This window comes from Berghia stephanieae, chromosome 7 (assembly GCF_034508935.2).
Source record: "Berghia stephanieae isolate SIO BIC M18660-M18661 chromosome 7, UCSD_Bste_1.3, whole genome shotgun sequence".
Lineage (NCBI taxonomy): Eukaryota > Metazoa > Mollusca > Gastropoda > Nudibranchia > Aeolidiidae > Berghia > Berghia stephanieae.
Window position 1 is genome coordinate 7,593,262 of NC_088366.1, and position 17,900 is coordinate 7,611,161.

Below are 17,900 nucleotides of genomic sequence, written 5' to 3' on the forward strand. Positions count from 1 at the left end.
TTCACAGTCAATAGGCCCATGGAGCTGGAGTTTACCCTGGATTTTATAGCAGGAAACGGACAATAGCAATTTCTTGCAACCCTTTGGATAGGATGTTATTCTATCTCAACATACTTTCCACCAGATCTAACAGAACCAGCTACCGAATCAGTGTTGGGTGTACAGAATAAGCTGCTACATAAATCGATGACCAGATACCTGAAGAAACTCGTTTGTATCCACTTGGAAATGATAGTTTCCATTTGACGTCTGGATATTTTGAAGCCATTCTTGTAACTGTAAAAGTAAGAGAAATATATTTCTTTTAAAAATATGTGAGTCAGTTGAATGCACATAAGCTAAAAATACTTTTCCATTAAAAGCTTTTTTCTACACCAAAACTTTCCTATTCAAGTTTTTCTTGTTTTGCCTATTTTCCTTCCTTTTTTCTTTTTTTTTGCTCTCCATTAAAGACACTGACAGGCAAAAAAAAAAAAGTATATAAAAACAGACAAAAATATAAAAATTGGAAATTTATAAAGAGTGGGGAGATTGTATGGGAATAATGGGCCAGAAATGCTTTATCTGAAACAAGACTTTAAAAAAAACCCAATGTCATATAAGGGAAATTCCATGAAAATGTCAACCGAAGGGGTGTTTTACAAATTCTTGAGAACATATTAAAATTTGGTACCAATTTGTTGGAAAATCATTCAGGATTATGAATGTAAGGATATTTCGTGCATATTTGTGCTACAGGATGCTTATTATAGCTTTATGTAAGGGTATCCCCTATTTGAAGAACGAAAAGAATATTTTCTCAATATTATAAATCTTGCAACTTCTACAAAATTATAGCCACCTTTGCTGTTGTTCATTGATATTAAAACAAATATAAGTATCAGGAACCTATATAAACATTCAAATTTACGATTTTAATGAAATGTTGTCCTCATCTGTCGTTTTAATGACCTTGGGAAATTGTATGTCAGTCCGTTACCATTAAAACAGTATTTTTTCATCTACGAAAGATGTGATTGTTGTGCAGACTCACTATTTCAGATTTTCTGTTCTTACATGAATGGCTTTAGCACTGTAAGATAATTTTTCAAGAAATTTATCATTTAAGGTACTTTTGTTGGGTAACGGACTGACATTTTTTATGGTAACGGACTGACAGTAACAGACTGACTAATTCTAATTTAATTCAAAAACAATATATAAAAGTTGTTTTTTAAGTCTCAGGAGTAATGTCCACTCCAATGTGTTTCAACTGATCAGGCAGCCATTTTATAAACATTTGGATCATAAAATTTCAAAACACTGGTCTTCAACATCAAGCCTGCTATTTTGCAATAGGTAAGTTGAATCTTTTAAAGCTTATGAATCTTTTGATCACTTGAAGATTTTTGCTATGTTTGAATTGAGGGAAAAAAACACTGTTTATTGTTTTATAATATCCTTATGGCAATGGAGCCAGTAGTAGTCGTCTGTTAAAGGGGCAAGAAGCCCTTTGAGAAGAAAAAAAAAGAAATCAAACATTTAAATTAATGTGAAAAACTTTTGAGTCATTGAGGCTTTAAATGAAGTGGGTCAGCAAACTGTTTAGTTGTGTATAATGTCAATATTTTAGTTGTTACAATGTAATGTGATACAAGTTAGAGATGAGTTTTATTTTCTTAGTTTTGCTGTATCATTTTTAAGAAAACAAGATTTGCTTTTTATTCCGATTTGACTTTCATAGCTGATGATGTAATATCGCTCAATTTTCTTTATTCACAGGTTCAAGATGCCTACTCTATCCATGGTTCAAATTATCAAGAAAGACTGAAAACTGATGGGCATTACATTGTTTAGGAAAAAGATAGGCAACAAAAAGCAGGAGTCTCAAAGAAAACTTGAAAGTGATTGTAAAGGACGCTTAAAAGAAATAACGGGATTTTTCAAACAAAATGAAAAAAAAAAAAAGAGAAAAGCCGATCAATCTACAACTCCAAAAGAAAGTAAACCAATCACACCTAAATCCACATCTGCCTCACATTTCAGAACAGGAAAGTAAAATACTGAATTCAACTTTGAGTGTCTACAATCCTCCCAAAAAATGTTTTAAAAAATTAAACTATGCCTGTACTGCTAAGGGCATCCAATCCATCAACCAATGGTTTTTTAAATATTTTAATCATGGAAATGGACTTTCAAGATGAAATAAAATAATTTGATCGAAAATTTCTATTTGGACAAGGAGTACTCTTGGCCAGCACCAAGGGAAAAAGATTTCATAATTGTGAGAGATGAAAAAAGAGAAAGGACGAAAATTCAAAAAAGTTTCTTGTAAAAAACCCTGAAAAAGAGGTTGTCGATTGTTAGTGAATTTCATCCAGGAATAAAAATTGGCTTAAGTTTATCTTGCTCCCTCAGAACCTCAGAATGTACTTCTAAGAGAAATCCGAAAATCTGCATAGGAAAATTGGAACAATCAAGGACAAAATGGTCCAAATGAAATTTTTGAAGATCTTTCTCAGATCTTATAACTGGCTTTCTAGTCAAGTGCAGATGAGGAAGAGATTGACTGCCAATACTATCGACCAGTTTGCAGTGACGGTCATGGCCTATTGACAATTCCTAAGCTTGAGGAATCAAGATGAAATACAGAATAAAAATTAAGCTTCAAAAATAAGTACCAAAAGAATGTTAAACCTTCCCCAGTTTTAAAGTCCTTTCTTATCTACATTTTATTTTTTGATAATTTAATTTCATAGTTGAAATAAAGTTCCCGTTTGACTTGGACAGAATAGATTTCAACTCCACGATTCATTATTTCATTATTTAATTTTTTCAAAAGCAAAGTTGGGATTTAGGTAATCAGATGTCACCCATCGAGTTACTCATCATGCCCATTGTAGCTTGACATCCATATAAGGATGAGTATTGGTTTGATCAATCACACTGGGTATTCAGTGTTGCTCATGATTACATAATTTGTTCTTTGCTCTGGATTCTATGTAGTAACCGTTATTCTGAGTAATAAAATTCAGAGGTGTCAGTCCGTTACCGACAATTTTTCAAAGACTGCAGATTCAAATTTCGGACAATCTTTTAAATATTGCTAGTGGGTTGTAGAACAACATCTCGTGGTTACTATAAAATAACTTATTTGGTACTGGAAGGTTTAACTTCAGAAAGTTTCATCCATCTACATATAAAATTGAAAAAGATGGATTTTCTGATGTCAGTCCGTTACCAACATTATAATGTCAAAAAAATTCAAGTTGATAAAGGTTCATCTTTATCCTTTTGATATATGATAAGGGCGTACACGATACATGTCCATGGGAAATATTAGCTCCATACAATAAATACATTGCATTTCAGAGCACGAAATGTGTGCATTTTTGGTCTGATTTGTCAGTCCGTTACCCGTGGAATTTCCCATAAACATTTGAAAATGTTCATTTCATATCTATCAAAAGAGGCATTTTCTTCTTGTATCAAAATAAAGATATTTAATTTAAAAGAAACAATGAACAGTAACGAAATCAAAATACAATTCAGGAAGTAAATGAGCAAATAAATAAAGAAGTAAATATATGTTTATCTTTTCTAAACAAAACATTTGGATATGAAGAAAATTGTGAAAACAATAACAGATTACATCCCGCTAATACTAACACTGACTTACCTCGTTAAAATTTCCTTTATCTGAAGACAAAACTTTTTTAAGTTGATCGACATTCAAACTCAAAGATGGTTGGCTGAAAAAAAAATGTTATGCAAAGTTATTTTTATCTAAAACTGTCTCAATAGTTTTTTGTTTTTTTTTAAAGACAATAAAATTTTGCCTCAGGTAATAGCTGTTACTATCTATAAACCATCTGCTAAAATTAGGCTACATAGAGACAAACGGAGGGAGGGAACTTGTTACTGTCCCCAGCAAAAGTAATTACTATGTCCAGAAACAATAAAGGCAAATGAGAGAGATGAGAATTAGCCTTAGCGACTCCAATGTCTCATCCCCCATATGCCTTTAGTGTTTCATTCATCATGTTTTGTTGACAAAGGGGAAACCCAAAACATCCAAATCATCTGTCTTCATTGATTAAATTAAAGATTCTATTCAATTTGACTGTTGTTATTTATCCCAAATACTTACAATGTAGGGCCTTGCTTCAGTGGATAAACTTTGATAAGATAACACAATCTTTGCTCTAAATCCTTTAATTCGGAGCAACTTATATAGTTGGATCTCACAAGACGAACAATCTGAAATCAAAATATAGGATGTCCACATCATTGTCTTCTTCATAATGGACATTCTGAATCAGTTAAAACTGAGTATTGCTCTCAAAGAATATTTTAACACAACCAATGAGGTACGTGTATTTTATCATAATAACAGAGGAGACAATATCTCGTCCTTGATTATTACTTTTTTAAAATCAGAAACAGTATTTTTATTATTGTTATCATATTTTATAATACTTTATCATTATCATCAGCATTCGTTTACCACGTTTGTTTGTTGTTTTTTGTTGGGTTTTTTATTGGGTTTTTTTTTTTGTTTTGAGGGGGGGGGGAAGAGGTTTGTTATTTTTTAAAACTTCATATTTAAAAAAAATATTTATTTGTTTATTCTTTTTGGTCATTATGATCAGTATTTGAGTATCATTCATGTGTCTTTTTGCCTTTGATCTATTCTAATTATTATTATTATTATTATCATAATTATCATTATTATCATTGTATAAACGTTCTCTGGCAATCAAAGCAGCGTACTAAACTACAATCTCAAACTTTCGTTTCGTTTAACATGCATTTCATTGCACTGGAGGTGTAGTAGAAAAACGCCACCAAAAATAAATAAATCTGCTCTTCTTGATCATTTATTTTATTTTAAAATCAAGATTGATTTACTGGAAAGTTTATGGGATGTAAGCTGCACTATATTTTTTCCAGGATATGATACTAAAGACGATATTTTTTATCAAGGATTCTGCAACAGAGCTAATACTAATACTGAACTGTGACTAAATGAAAATGAAAACTACCTTTCCCTAAAGTGCAAATAAGAGGGAATAATCAATAGTATAGTATCAGAATTAATTGCGTCAGTTTTATTTCGTAGACTACAATTAGAAGTGTCCGTAAATAATCAGCGGATTAAAGAGAACATGAAAATAAACTCTAATAAACAAAGAGCCAAAGAATCAAGAAACTAAATATCTGACGACAGCGGGAGAGTGGAGGACAAACTTAGCTTGGGCATCATTCTTTTCACCTTATTGGCAATTTGTCTCTTGAAATATGAAGCCATTACTGGTTTGATCTAAGGGAAATTGAGATTGCTCTCTTTCAAAATTCAATGGCACAGAGCCGCCGCTAATGCAAAAAATAGCATTTTTAGTTTAGCAGACAAGTCAGAAACAAGCGAAAGTTTTCTTTCTCTTGAATAAAGAGTATGTGCTTAGCTGGTAGTTTAAGCAGTTAAAATCATACTTCAATTAAACAATAAGAGTCTAATACCTTATAATTTTGAGTACAATACTATGCTTCAAATTGTTTGCATTTTAATAAACTTATACGCAATGGATGATATAAAAACATATCTATATTTTGATATCATACGTGTTGATATGAAGGGAATGAAACTTTTTTTAGCAGGTGATAAACCATCTTTAAAGTGATAAGTACGATACCAAATCTATGTATTGTTCATTCTTGAGAAAACGCCGGGCACTAGGCACATTTTGCACCAATAAATACAAGATCACACACAACTAAAAGGAATATATCAACCTCATATAACAATAAGGTGAAATAACTATTGCCTGATTTAAATTGTTACACAGTCCTTTGTCACAGAAGAACCCTTTTGCTTTCGCTTCTCTGGAGAGAAATCAATTTGGTGAATTTTGATTTGGTCGTCGATTCTCATCAACTCACAATCACTATCAGTCACAATTCCCATTCAGAATAAATTTAACTTCATCAGAATGACATGATTTTGATCATTATAGTATAGGTCAAAAGTCAATAATACAGTCCAACCTGTGGAAGACGAGATCGAATGGGCACAGGGAAAATATTCCGTTATAGACAAGATTTCCGTCTTACACACTAACACTAACACCATCCAAGTCAGTTTCAGTTATGATTATGACGAAGTTGAAGTTGAAGGATCTTGAACTTGAATATCTTGATCTTAAACTTAAAGCTAAGGCCCATCCTTTTCATGTACCATGGGGGAAAAGAAAATAACTATATCAATCATGTAGACAAACTTTGATGATCCTAGCTAACCTTTCATGCCTACTTTGATAAAATTTTCAAACTCAAAATATCTTAATTTGACCCAGTCAGGGGGATGGGACTTGAACAAACAAAATTTAATACCTGATTTGTTTCTCTACAACTTACGATTCTAGAGTTTTAAAATTTTTTTGTCAATTTTACAGAGAGAATCTGTGATCTCACTGCTGCCTCAAAACCAGCATCTTGTGGCGATCGGGAAATTTTGAGTTGGTAGCGTCAATTGCCAAGGACCTTGACAATTGTCAAATCGTCAATTGCCAAGGACCGTGTCATTTCATCAACTACTTTTAACTGCCACGGAGTACCTTTAGTGTCACGAAGTGATGCATTGCCACAGAGTGATGTTATGTATTAATATTAATTTATACTCTCTTTTACTCTTCTTTCTCTCTCTGTGTCATTTTCTCTTTTTTTTTTTCTCTATCACACACACTCTCTCTCTCTCTCTGTCATTTTCTCTTTTCCCTCTCTGCCATTTTTTCCTCTGTGTATGTATTTCTCTGTCATCCCCCCCCCCCCCCCTCTCTCTATCTCTCTCTCTTATTTCCTCTTTTTGTTACAGACCTTGCCAGTTGGTAGATCATCAACTATTTACTATTAATGCCACGGATTGATCTTGTTGCACAAATATTTTACGTTAATTATTCCGTATTAAGACGATGTGCAGTATATTTCCTTTAAAATAAAGGAAATCTTACTTTTCTTTTTTAATCTAGGACATCTTGGCAGGGATTTGCCACTTCGTCCTTCTGTTTTTTTCCCCCCCGCTGAATTCGAAATCAACAGTAATTTTTGTTTGATATTATCTTAACTCATCTTGGAATTCGTAAAAAGACATAAAAATTAAAAACAAATGCCAACAAGTGTTGACTTGATCCTTTCCACAACGATTGACAAGGAATGAGTGAATGGCGAAAGAAAGAAAAGAAAGTGACGGGGTTCGAGATTCGTATGCGCGCAAATCGAGAAATCACCAAATGCAGCTGATTGAGGCCCGACTGAAATCACCACATGCGGCTGAAGAGTTCCAATTTGACTCCTTGGCAATTGATGAACCGTCAACTACCAAGGACTCACTCCTTGGCAATTGACCTCTCCTTTTGAGTTTTGCAGTCAACATTCAACATGGCCCACTTATTGTTTTCATTTATTTTGTTTCAATTAAAAAATAAATGGCAAGTGTTAGGTATCATTTTTAAGGTCAGAAAATAAGCTATACTTTCATATAAATCTTTTTCAAATATGGAAAAAATTAAGGATAAATGAAAATGGAAAAAAATATGAGGTTTTTGTCCGAAAAAGTGGGGTTGATGGCGGGTACAATAAAATAATGAGCAAGTGCATCAATTTTGATTAAATTTGGCAGAGCTATTTTTCAATTAATTGTCTATCGATGTATGACGTATAATTAAAATGTATCCATAATTTAAAAAGTTCTGATAATTCAAAAATTGATAAATTTTTATTTCATTAGCTTTCTGAGAAATACAATCAGGAATTAAGAAATTAGTCACATAGGTTCAGAAATAACGCTATGGTGACCAAAACAGTAAAGGGCCAAAAAACGAGTTTCACCTTACAGTGAGCCTATCGGCAGCCACTGGACTGGAGTTATCAAAGTGACCAATATAAGTCTATGTCTATAGCTATATGATACGACGGTCACTCATAACTAAGCCCTGCCCAATAACATAAATATAAAAATGTCCGGCAATCACCATATTATTTCAAACTTTTGTTATCATGATTTCTTGAGATTTTTGACCCAAGAATTTTGTTTCGTCACTTTCTCCTGACCTTGAAAAATGCCCTATTCTATACTGCACTTGTGTCAAAGGGATTGCATTTCTTAAGATACATCCCTTAAAATACGCCAAAATTATAAATTATTGGCCTCTTTCTGACACCAGTCCTATAAATTGGGTCCCAGCGACCCACGAATGTCTATTAGGCCCATTGCTGATGTTTACCTTGAAAGCATTTACTCATTCGCTTTGAGGTTTTGACGATACTTGCTTTAGAAATATGCTTATTAAGTTTTAACACCCCCCCCCCCCCCCCCCCCCCCCCTTGTGCTGTGGTTGTGTTCAGACATTAATGGGGAGAATGAAGATATTTTTTTTTTTTTTTTTTTTTTTGGCGGGTGGTTGGATGGGAGCATCACCCTTGAATCATATACCTATGATGTTCGCATGGGTGTACGATCCGATAGTGATGTCGTTTCTTCTTCTCTTTACTAGCCTATCCTGCTTCTTTGGTTTGTGATTGTATTTTTGACAGGGGATATTTTTTTTTCTGTAAATCTTCTGCCTGTTTGTTCTTGGTTATTTATAATTTAGCTTATGATATCTTTAGGTTATGATTTTGATTTACATTTGTACTATTTTTGTTAGATTGCTTGTTTTTTTGTTTCAGCGATCTCTCATATAACCTCAATTGTGTTGGAAGAGACCTAAAGCAACAAACAAACAAAACAAACAAATATTTTTTTTTGTTTTTATTCAACTCGTTTTTTGGAAACTTTTTATTGGTGTTAGTGTATATTTATTTTGATATCACCCAATTCTTATTCAGACACATCAACACCATTCAACATGAGTGGGGAGTCGGAAGGTTTTGGTGACCTGATGCAACAGGCTGAGCAGCTCACAGCCGACATGGACACAGGCTTGGATCTTCCGAATGTGGAAAGGAATCTACAACAAATTCTTGAGGCTGGTCAGCGTTTGCTTACTCGAACGACACATGCTGGTGGGGATAACGTGGATGTTAAAGCGTAAGTTCTGCTTGGTGTTTCCTTTATCTTGTATACTGCATATATATCTACTGTCTTCCAAAACATTGGTGCTTTATCCTTAATTCTAAGTTGGACTATTAGTATTAGTTGATTTTGCCATGGATCTTTAACTAGAATGGACACATTACAGATCATAGATGTTTCTTTCCATGACAGATAATATATAATAAATAGTATATTTGTTCCCTTTTTTTAGATCACCTATCTATGTATACTATACTATATTGGTAATTTATTGTTACTTTCTAATTTTTGGATCCAATGCCTGTGTTTGAGTAGGGCTTTTGAAAGCTTTCAGAATTAATGTACAAATAAATTGCTCTTTAGATCTTTGCTCTCTGTATTAGCGAAACTTAATTTTACTTGGGTGCAGATAAACCCTAGATTTTTAATATTTTATGGTGGCAAAAAGTTATACTCAGTGTATGCATTATTTACTTTCATATCTTAATTGATTAATTTATTTTTTATTTACAATTGGTTAAATTGATGTGATGTCAACATTCTAAATTGTCGGCAATCCTTGGTTAGGAGATTATGAAAATGTCTATATATTTATAGCACCAAATCATCCTGGTGTAAAACAAAAAAAAATCAAACAAGAAAATATCTCCTCTGTGAAGTTCAAGTCTTTGATAACAAACATTCTAGTTCAAGGTTGCTTTTTTTATTTATTTTTTTTTTTATTTTTTTATTTTTTTTTTGGGGGGGGGGGGGGGGGGGGGGGGTTTGTTTTGTTTTCTGGCTGGTTGTTATCTGTTAAAAAAAATAAATTTTTTAATGAATCATGAGCTATTTCGGTCATCGTTTGTTTTTTAAATGTTCTCCTCAGTTCCATTTTGCTTGGTGGCAAAGGCTATGTGATTCCAAATATCTCAGAACGTCTTGAAGGGCTTAGAACAGCCACAACCTTTGAACCTTTAGAACCAGTGGGGGATACGGACATTGAGGTAATTTGATGTCAAATCTCATTCATTATTTGATTTATGATCAGTTGTTTGTGGTAAAAATTATTTGAGATTATCTGGTTGGTATCTGGGTTTAACAATGCAGATCTGCTCCAAGTGTGAAAATAAATAAAAATTTAAAATCATTCAAAAACACTGAGACCGGTCTTGTATCATTTGTATCAATAAGATTTGAATGCATAAATTCTACTGTGGTCAAATCAACCACCTTTTGGTTGTTTTTTCCACGTTGGATTACTGTAAACATGCACTTTTTTTTTTAAACCTAACATGGACAGTTTCATTTCCTCAGTCAACATAAAGACAATAATTAATATTAAGCAGTGATATGATTTCGGAAAATGTAACCGTTGAGTTAAAAACAGTAAGTTTTTTGGGGGGTGTGGTAGATGTAGCTTAAAATCCACACCACATGGTTGTCACAACTCTCTTAGGCACAGTGGCCAAGTTGGAGTTTGAGGAAGGTTGATAATGTGAGAACAGAAGACGGTCTCATAGTAAATAGTATAACAATATTTGACTAAACCAGTGTCCTTTAATTAGTTTGTTTTGTTTTTTTTTAATTCTGTTTTTAGTTGTTTGTTTTTATTTCTAACAAGCCTCCCCATAATGTTTTTGTTTTTCTTGTACTGACAGGGATTTCTTCGAAATGAGAGGGAAAATGCATTGTTGGCCACTATTGAACTCACAAGGAAGAACGTAAGATTTTACACATCACCTCTGGCACATCTGTGTTGTTGCTTTGCATGTCTTTTAACCAGGTGTTGATTCATTTGTCTTTCATTTCTCACTGTGAAATGTTTAAGGCTGTTGTTAAAACTATTATGATATAATGATACTATTGAGATTTCAAATTTAAAGTTAACTTCAAAACTAAGTTTCAATATTGAATAATAATTTTTTATTTTTTTTTGACTGTATGTTAGTTGCAGTCAGAGTGACTATTGGCTGAAAGGGAAAGAAGAGGGAATCGAGGTAGAAATATAATAACTTCTTGCACTCCCTTCTCTAAAGCTAAACATTATTTCTTGTTCAATGTAGTGTAAATGTTGCTGCTCGAAGCTCGAAGAAATAAATAATAACGTGAAGTTGAATGTAAGCTTCAATTTAATTACAAAAACAGATCAAATGAATGTTTTGGGTTTCCCCTTTATCAACAAAACAGGATGATTGAAACACCACAGATGAATGAGATGGTGTGGTCGCCACTACCACATCATCTCATTCATCTGTGGTGTTTCAATCATCCTGTTTTGTTGATAAAGTGGAAACCCGAAACGTTCATTTGATCTGTTTTTGTAATTAAATTGAAGCTTACATTCAACTTCACATTATTATTTATTTCTTGTTCAATGTATTGCCAGACATTTGAGGAGGTTGAAAGCAGACAGTGGGACTGTATGGAGAATGAGTTTGAACGAGAGAAGCAGAAGATTTTGACATCTCTCTTGGGTGCAGCCAGAGACACCGTGAAATTCCAGCAGGATCCTGAGGTAAGTTGGAATTTTATGTCATACTTATTTTATTTAAATCAGTAGGCAAATCATTAACTTGTGTGTGTGTGTGTGTCTGTGAGTTATTTTGTTACTATCATATTTAAGTTTTGTTAATTGTTTTTATTGTATTTTGAATGACTTTTTTGTTTTTTCTTTTGTGTGTTTATGTGTGTGTTGATTGATGATGGAGAGCTATACAGAGGTTCATCTTGTTACAAAATCAAGCGTTGTTGAGCTTTGTCAGTAACTGGACAGTGATCACAAAAATCTGATCCTGGTGTTGCCTTTTGATAGCAGTGTGTACGTATTTACAGATATAGACTGTGAGAAATGAGAAGTCCTGGTGTACACCAGCTTTTCCTTTGAAATAAATGTGTAGTTCAAACCTAACCATCTGCATGCCTCGTCCTATGTGATAAAACATAGTTATCTTTAATCATTGAGGGATTTTTTTAAAATGTAAAATGCTTAGAGAATAGGGTTTGCCATGGATAAGCGCTATGTAAATGCAATTTTTCATACATATTTGTTTCCCTTTCCATATTGTCTATTTGGATTTTTTTTTTTTTCCCTGAAAAGTTTTTTTTTTTTTGCTCAATTGTAAAAGACATAAGTATGTTTCATATATCAGGATATATTAAAAAAAAAGGTAACCTCAAAAACCCAGCGTAGAGTTATACCAGCTGTCATAACAAAACTTATTTCCATTTCTTTAAGGGGAGGGGCGACACCTGAAAAATCGATTTTTTGGTCAAAATATAAAATTTCAGTTTTTTGTTTATTATTAAAGAACAATCATTTTTTTACATATTTTCAGCACTGAGATGGTGATTTGGATAATATAAAGTTTGTAAATCGTCTTTTATAAACATGGAGTCGATATGAAAATATCAAACTTTTCAATTTTTTGTGAAAATTCAACTGAAAATAATAGGACTGAAAAGCGTTATAATGTATTTCGATGTTGTAAATTTTGATATCGATAGTTTGGTCTACTCTTTGCCTTTCTCGTTGACACGGTTTCTGTCTCATAAATCTCACTAATATGGGCAGGGGAAGGGTTTAGAAACTGTTAGTCGTGAACGAAAATTGTGTGTCAAACAGCTGACAAGAGGTCAAGTTGTCAGGTAAATACAACGTGATCACGAATGGTGCGATCTGATTGGCTGACCTTGTTCTCGACCTCAGACTCCCAGCAAGGGATTGGATGTCGAGTCAGGGTGAAAGTTCGCGGCTCTTTACTACGATCTGTTTACATTTCGATTGATCAATTGTTTTATCAAATTTTGACACGAATTCTCATTAATTATCTTTAAATATTTCTAATTTTTTACTGGATTATTATAAATATGCCTAAAGTGACCAAAAAATCCAAACGTTGGCAACAGTTATTTGCTGCAAGAATCAAGAAAGCAAGAATAGAAGACGAGGTAATGAGCTTGCATTGCCACATATGTGCACAGACAGGGGAATGGATCAAACGTGAGAACCCGCAGCGTTATGATAGGTGGCTTACAGAGCACAAAGAAAGTGGAGAATGCTCAATAAACTTCAGCGGAAGCTCTGGTATGATGGAAGTGACCGCAGCTGAAGTTCTTTGGAACCGGTCAGTTGAGAAACACAATTTTCGCTACACCACAATGATCAGTGATGGTGATTCTAAGACGAACAATAATTTGAAGGCCTTGCGGCTTTATGGGCCTGGTGTTGAGATCGTGAAGGAGGAATGTATCAATCATGTTTCAAAGGGTATGGGCACTGCGCTTCGTAATCTAGTTGATGATTGTAGAAAAAAAGGAATTACCTTGGGTGGCAAAGGTCACGGGTGCCTCACTGCTGAGACCATGAGAAAGCTTCAAAAGTATTATGATAAAGCGATTCGAAGCAATGCCACAGTGGAGGAAATGAGACGGGCTATTCTTGCTTGTCTTTACCACGGTTATTCTACCGATGACTTTCCTCAACATATGTTTTGTCCTCCTGAACCGGACTCCTGGTGCTTTTATAAAAAAAGATGTTGCTGCCCATATGTATCCTGGTGGACACAAGCAGCGTGTACATACACCTTTGAATTTTGATTTACTCCATGAGCACTTGAAGCCTGTATATGAAAGGTTGTCTTCGGATGCTTTGTTGAAGCGTTGTGAGATGAAGGCAACACAAAATCCAAACGAAAGCTTTCATAATTCTGTTTGGGCAAGATACCATAAAACATACTTCCATTCCCTGAAAAAAAGTTGAGTTTGGTGTCATAAGCAGTGCAGAGTATAATTTTGGTCTAGCTGGAATAACATCCCTGAAAGTGTCTTTGAGCATAGGTGGACTGGGAGAACACTCCCAGAGGTTGAGTCAGCAAGCAGAGTCAAAAAGACTTGACCAAAGCATACGGTCTACTCAACATAAAGAGAAAGAAAGACGTAAAATAAAAGCTCAGGCCCGTGAAAAAGCCCAGATGGAGGCAGAAAAAGAACACGGGGGACCCTCATACGGTGCTGGTATGTTTTGAGGTGGTTGTACTGTTTTGTTTTATTGTTTTCATTAATCATTATGTTTGATCTCGTTTTTCTCAAAATGCCATTTTTTAACAATCTTTTTTATCTTATTTTGTCATTTATCAATCAATTTGTTTATAACTTTGCATGTCTAGAGTTCTAGTGATTATCTAAAATCATACAGAAGGAATTCTGAATATCTTTGTTATTTTATGAAAAATTGACATTTTTAATGTCAAAAAACATTTTTTTTGCGTACGAAAAATGTTTATTTTTAAAAATTTATAAATAAAAATGTATTTGAAATATTTCAAAAACGCTCTGTATTTTTTTTTGTATTGTACAAATAAACCACCATGCAAAATTTCAAAACAATTCCATGGAAACTTATTGAGAAAGTAACTTTTAAAAATAGCACTCAGAGAGGACAAAAATCCAAGATGGCGGCCGTCACCATGGCAACCGGACACGCCCACCGAAATAAATCACATGGTTCGAATCCATTGGTCATAGGCAATGTCCCAATATAAAAATATATTGGATCTAATCATTATTCTTGAAAATAGTTTCAGGTGTCGCCCCTCCCCTTAATGAATGATATAAGTCTGAATAAAAAAGAGATCTGGTTCTATTGTACTAACTTAAATGATTGTATCTATAGTCGATAAGGTTAGGGTTTAATGACTCCCACAGCAAACCTGCCTATTAATACGAAAAATTCATAAAATTACCAAATTTTAGCCCCAGTTTCAGAACTTAATGAGTATCTCTAAGTCATTACGACGTATTGAAAATGGAAGTTGATCCGGACTACATAACTGTAAAGGATTTTGAAGTGTTTTTTTTATTTTTTTATTTTTAAAATTTACTATAGCGACTACAATTTTAACTGTTAAAAACAAGGTTGCCAATTTTCCATATATTTACGAAATTTTTTTATAAACCTTCAGTTTATTTACCAATCATCTACTGGAGTTCAGTACTCTGTGTTAGGGGCTGGTCAATGTGTTTGTGTAAAAATTCAGTAATTTTTTGTCTCCTGAATAGGGACTTGAAGTCTCTGTTCCAGTCGGTCGATCCGCTTACAGTTTTAAAGTATCTGCAGGAATGTGAACTCCTGCAGAAATTGTAAATAAATATTTTTACATAACAAACATGTAACTATTATGATTTTATAAAGATTTTATTACAACAGTACACGTTTTGAGCAGTATGGCCCCTCAGGGCCGATATAAGATTGATAAAAGGCAGAAACGGGTGCTTAAATGACCTAGATAGTGTCAAAAGCGTCGTTAAACACCTAAAAACAAACATAAAAACATGAATTGGCAACACTGTAAAAATTACGAATTTTAAAAATTTCAAGTAGGCATGTCTTCCATATGGCCATAACTAGGTATCCCAATCCAGTCCATTTCTGTGTAATGGGCCTGAAAATCTCTAATTTTCAACCAATTTCACTTGAAGCCATTTCTATTTCTATTTAAGTTACAGGGATTAAAATTATATCACTGAAAAACTTATCTATTCTCCTTCTAAAACATGTCAGATTTGATGATTTTTCTCACAAAAATAGTTTATTAGACCCTTGTAAAGGGCATGACATAATGCGTTTTTTTTATCGCGGCGAATAACCGAAATTTTATGGGTAACTTTTTATTAACCGTCAACGCTCCCAGTACATTTATTGGATCTTGTAACAAATTACATTATTAGAAAGGTAATTATGGCATAACCTCTGTATTTTTTATTGATTTGTTCCAGATGATGATAGCGGATTCCACCATATCACAGGGAAGAAGCTCTTTGGACCACATTGAAATGGCTTATGCCAGACAGGTTGGTTTGAATCAATGAATCTCATTACTTGAGAAATTTTTTTAAGGTATACTTCCCAAATGGTATAGATTTTTCTTTTTTAAGTACATGTTCTCACCATACTCAGGTGTAAAATGAGTACCTGGTGGATAGAAGCATTGTCTCAGTGGGGAAAAAAAAAAAGAAGATTGTGCTCGCTCCGTACAGTGTTGTTGCTGGCTTAAAACCCCTTGTAAAGCTGTTTGAGCACAATTAGTGGATTTTGTAATTAAGCTTTTTTTAAATTTTTGTTTTTTAATATTTCTGCCTCTTAAAGTATTGTTACTATTTTGTTCTTGTTTTAATTTGTTTTGTTTTTTTCTCTTTTTTTTTTTAATTTTTGTTTCGGAGGGCGGGGGGTTGTTTTGTTTTTTTTTAAATGAATAAAGGTGAAATGTCCGTGTTCTTTTCAGGTTTTTGTTTACAATGAGAGTGTGATAGAGAACGGTATTTTGCCAAGCCTTGTGGACATGTTTCTGGAAGTTGCCAACAAAATCAACGATGCTGTAAGTAATCAAGATTCACTCGCACTCATCAAGTGGTATTTTCTCTCGTGTTTCTATGGAATCCAAAAGATAGCTTGAGATTGTTAACTCGTTTTCTATTAGGATCTGACTTCGGACGTTTTGAAAGTCACCTACTCAAGGAGGGGGGGGGGGGCTCTGTTTTGTTGTTTTTTTTAAATTTGAAATATGAAACTATTAGTATTTAAAAGGCAACAGTTAGGTGGAAGCTAGATTGAATATTTACCTTTTTTTTTTTTTTGTGGCTGTGTGGTCTAGTAGTATGACACTCACTTTTGGATCAGAAGGTCCTGGGTTCGAGTCCCACTCTGAGCAGTGTAAAATTGAGTCCTTGGAAAGGGCTTTTTACTCACATTCTCTTACTGTACTCTGGTGTAAAATGAGTACCTGGTCGTAAACAAAATTGTCTCTGTCTGAAAATAATTGTAATATTGTCTAACAGGTACCATGTCTCGTCCTACATGTTCATTGTTGCTGTTGGCCAGGGATCCCTTGTAAAGCGTTTAGAGCACGTTTAGTGGCTATTGTGCTGTAGTTTTTTAAAAATAACTTTGTTGCTGTTTTTGTTTTGGGTGGGGAGGGTATGTTTCTCATTTCAAAGTCTAGGAATTTAGTTTTAAAGACAGAAAGAAATATATATATATGGGGAAAAAAATTGTTTCTCTGCATTAATTTATACTGTCTGATTTACGGAGACAAATGCCACATGTACAAATAAATACATATGGTCTATGTAAATATTTAAAAGAATTTTAAAACCTGTTTTTTTAAAATGTCATATATCTCAGTTCTTTCGAATTTTTCTATTAATCATTTTGCACAATATAATTGTCCGGAAGGTAAAGTTGGACAAATATATTATTATTTTTATTATTATTATTATTATTATTATTATTATTATTATTATTATTATTATTATTATTATTATTATTATTATTATTATTATATTATTATTATTATTATTATTATTGTTGTTGTTGTTGTTGTTGTTGTTGTTATTATTGTTGTTATTGTTATAGTGCCATTATGATAATCTTTATTATTATTATTATTATTATTATTATTATTGTTGTTATTGTTATAGTGCCATTATAATAATCTTTATTATTATTATTATTATTATTATTATTATTATTATTATTATTATTATTATTATTATTATTATTATCCCTGTTGTTTCCACCAGAGAGTGGTTGATTTGTGGCGAATGGTTCGTTGTATGATGGAGATTCCACTGGGACACATGTATGGCAGTCAGCCGTCTGCCGTACGCAAAGACAGACTCATCCAGAACCACTTTGTGTCTAAAGCCAGACAGTACCTGGAGCAAAAGTGAGAATTTTTGTTTTGAATTTTTGACTTACTTATTACTCCGGATCCTTGTCGGGTTATAGGGGGTCCCGATAGATCAGTTGGTAGAGCATTCGCTTCGCACGCAAAGGGAGCAAGATCGATCCCGGGTGCAGTCGGAGATTTTT

The 17,900-nt window shown here is 33.5% G+C and overlaps 2 protein-coding genes across 3 annotated transcripts in view; one reads left to right on the forward strand and one right to left on the reverse strand.

The window, feature by feature from the left end:
• LOC144976111 (putative arginine--tRNA ligase, mitochondrial) overlaps window positions 1-5,421 on the reverse strand; it is a 17,728-nt gene extending 12,307 nt beyond the window's left edge. The window contains exons 1-4 of the mRNA XM_078920292.1: window positions 5,255-5,421; window positions 4,130-4,239; window positions 3,659-3,731; window positions 199-276 (exon numbers count right to left, since the gene is read on the reverse strand). Of these exons, the coding sequence (XP_078776418.1) occupies window positions 199-276; window positions 3,659-3,731; window positions 4,130-4,239; window positions 5,255-5,290 (297 nt within the window). The 5' untranslated portion in view covers window positions 5,291-5,421. The remainder of the gene's footprint in view (window positions 1-198; window positions 277-3,658; window positions 3,732-4,129; window positions 4,240-5,254) is intronic.
• Window positions 5,422-5,698: 277 nt separating this feature from the next.
• Window positions 5,699-17,900, forward strand: part of LOC144976578 (nuclear pore complex protein Nup93-like) — a 16,976-nt gene continuing 4,774 nt past the window's right edge. The window contains exons 1-8 of one of the 2 annotated variants that reach the window (XM_078920871.1): window positions 5,699-5,788; window positions 8,863-9,064; window positions 9,918-10,035; window positions 10,690-10,752; window positions 11,418-11,546; window positions 15,806-15,880; window positions 16,312-16,404; window positions 17,609-17,754. In XM_078920871.1, the coding sequence (XP_078776997.1) occupies window positions 8,883-9,064; window positions 9,918-10,035; window positions 10,690-10,752; window positions 11,418-11,546; window positions 15,806-15,880; window positions 16,312-16,404; window positions 17,609-17,754 (806 nt within the window). In that variant the 5' untranslated portion in view covers window positions 5,699-5,788; window positions 8,863-8,882. Of the gene's footprint in view, window positions 5,882-8,862; window positions 9,065-9,917; window positions 10,036-10,689; window positions 10,753-11,417; window positions 11,547-15,805; window positions 15,881-16,311; window positions 16,405-17,608; window positions 17,755-17,900 lie in introns of both variants that reach the window. The other variant, XM_078920872.1, reaches the window with a different exon arrangement.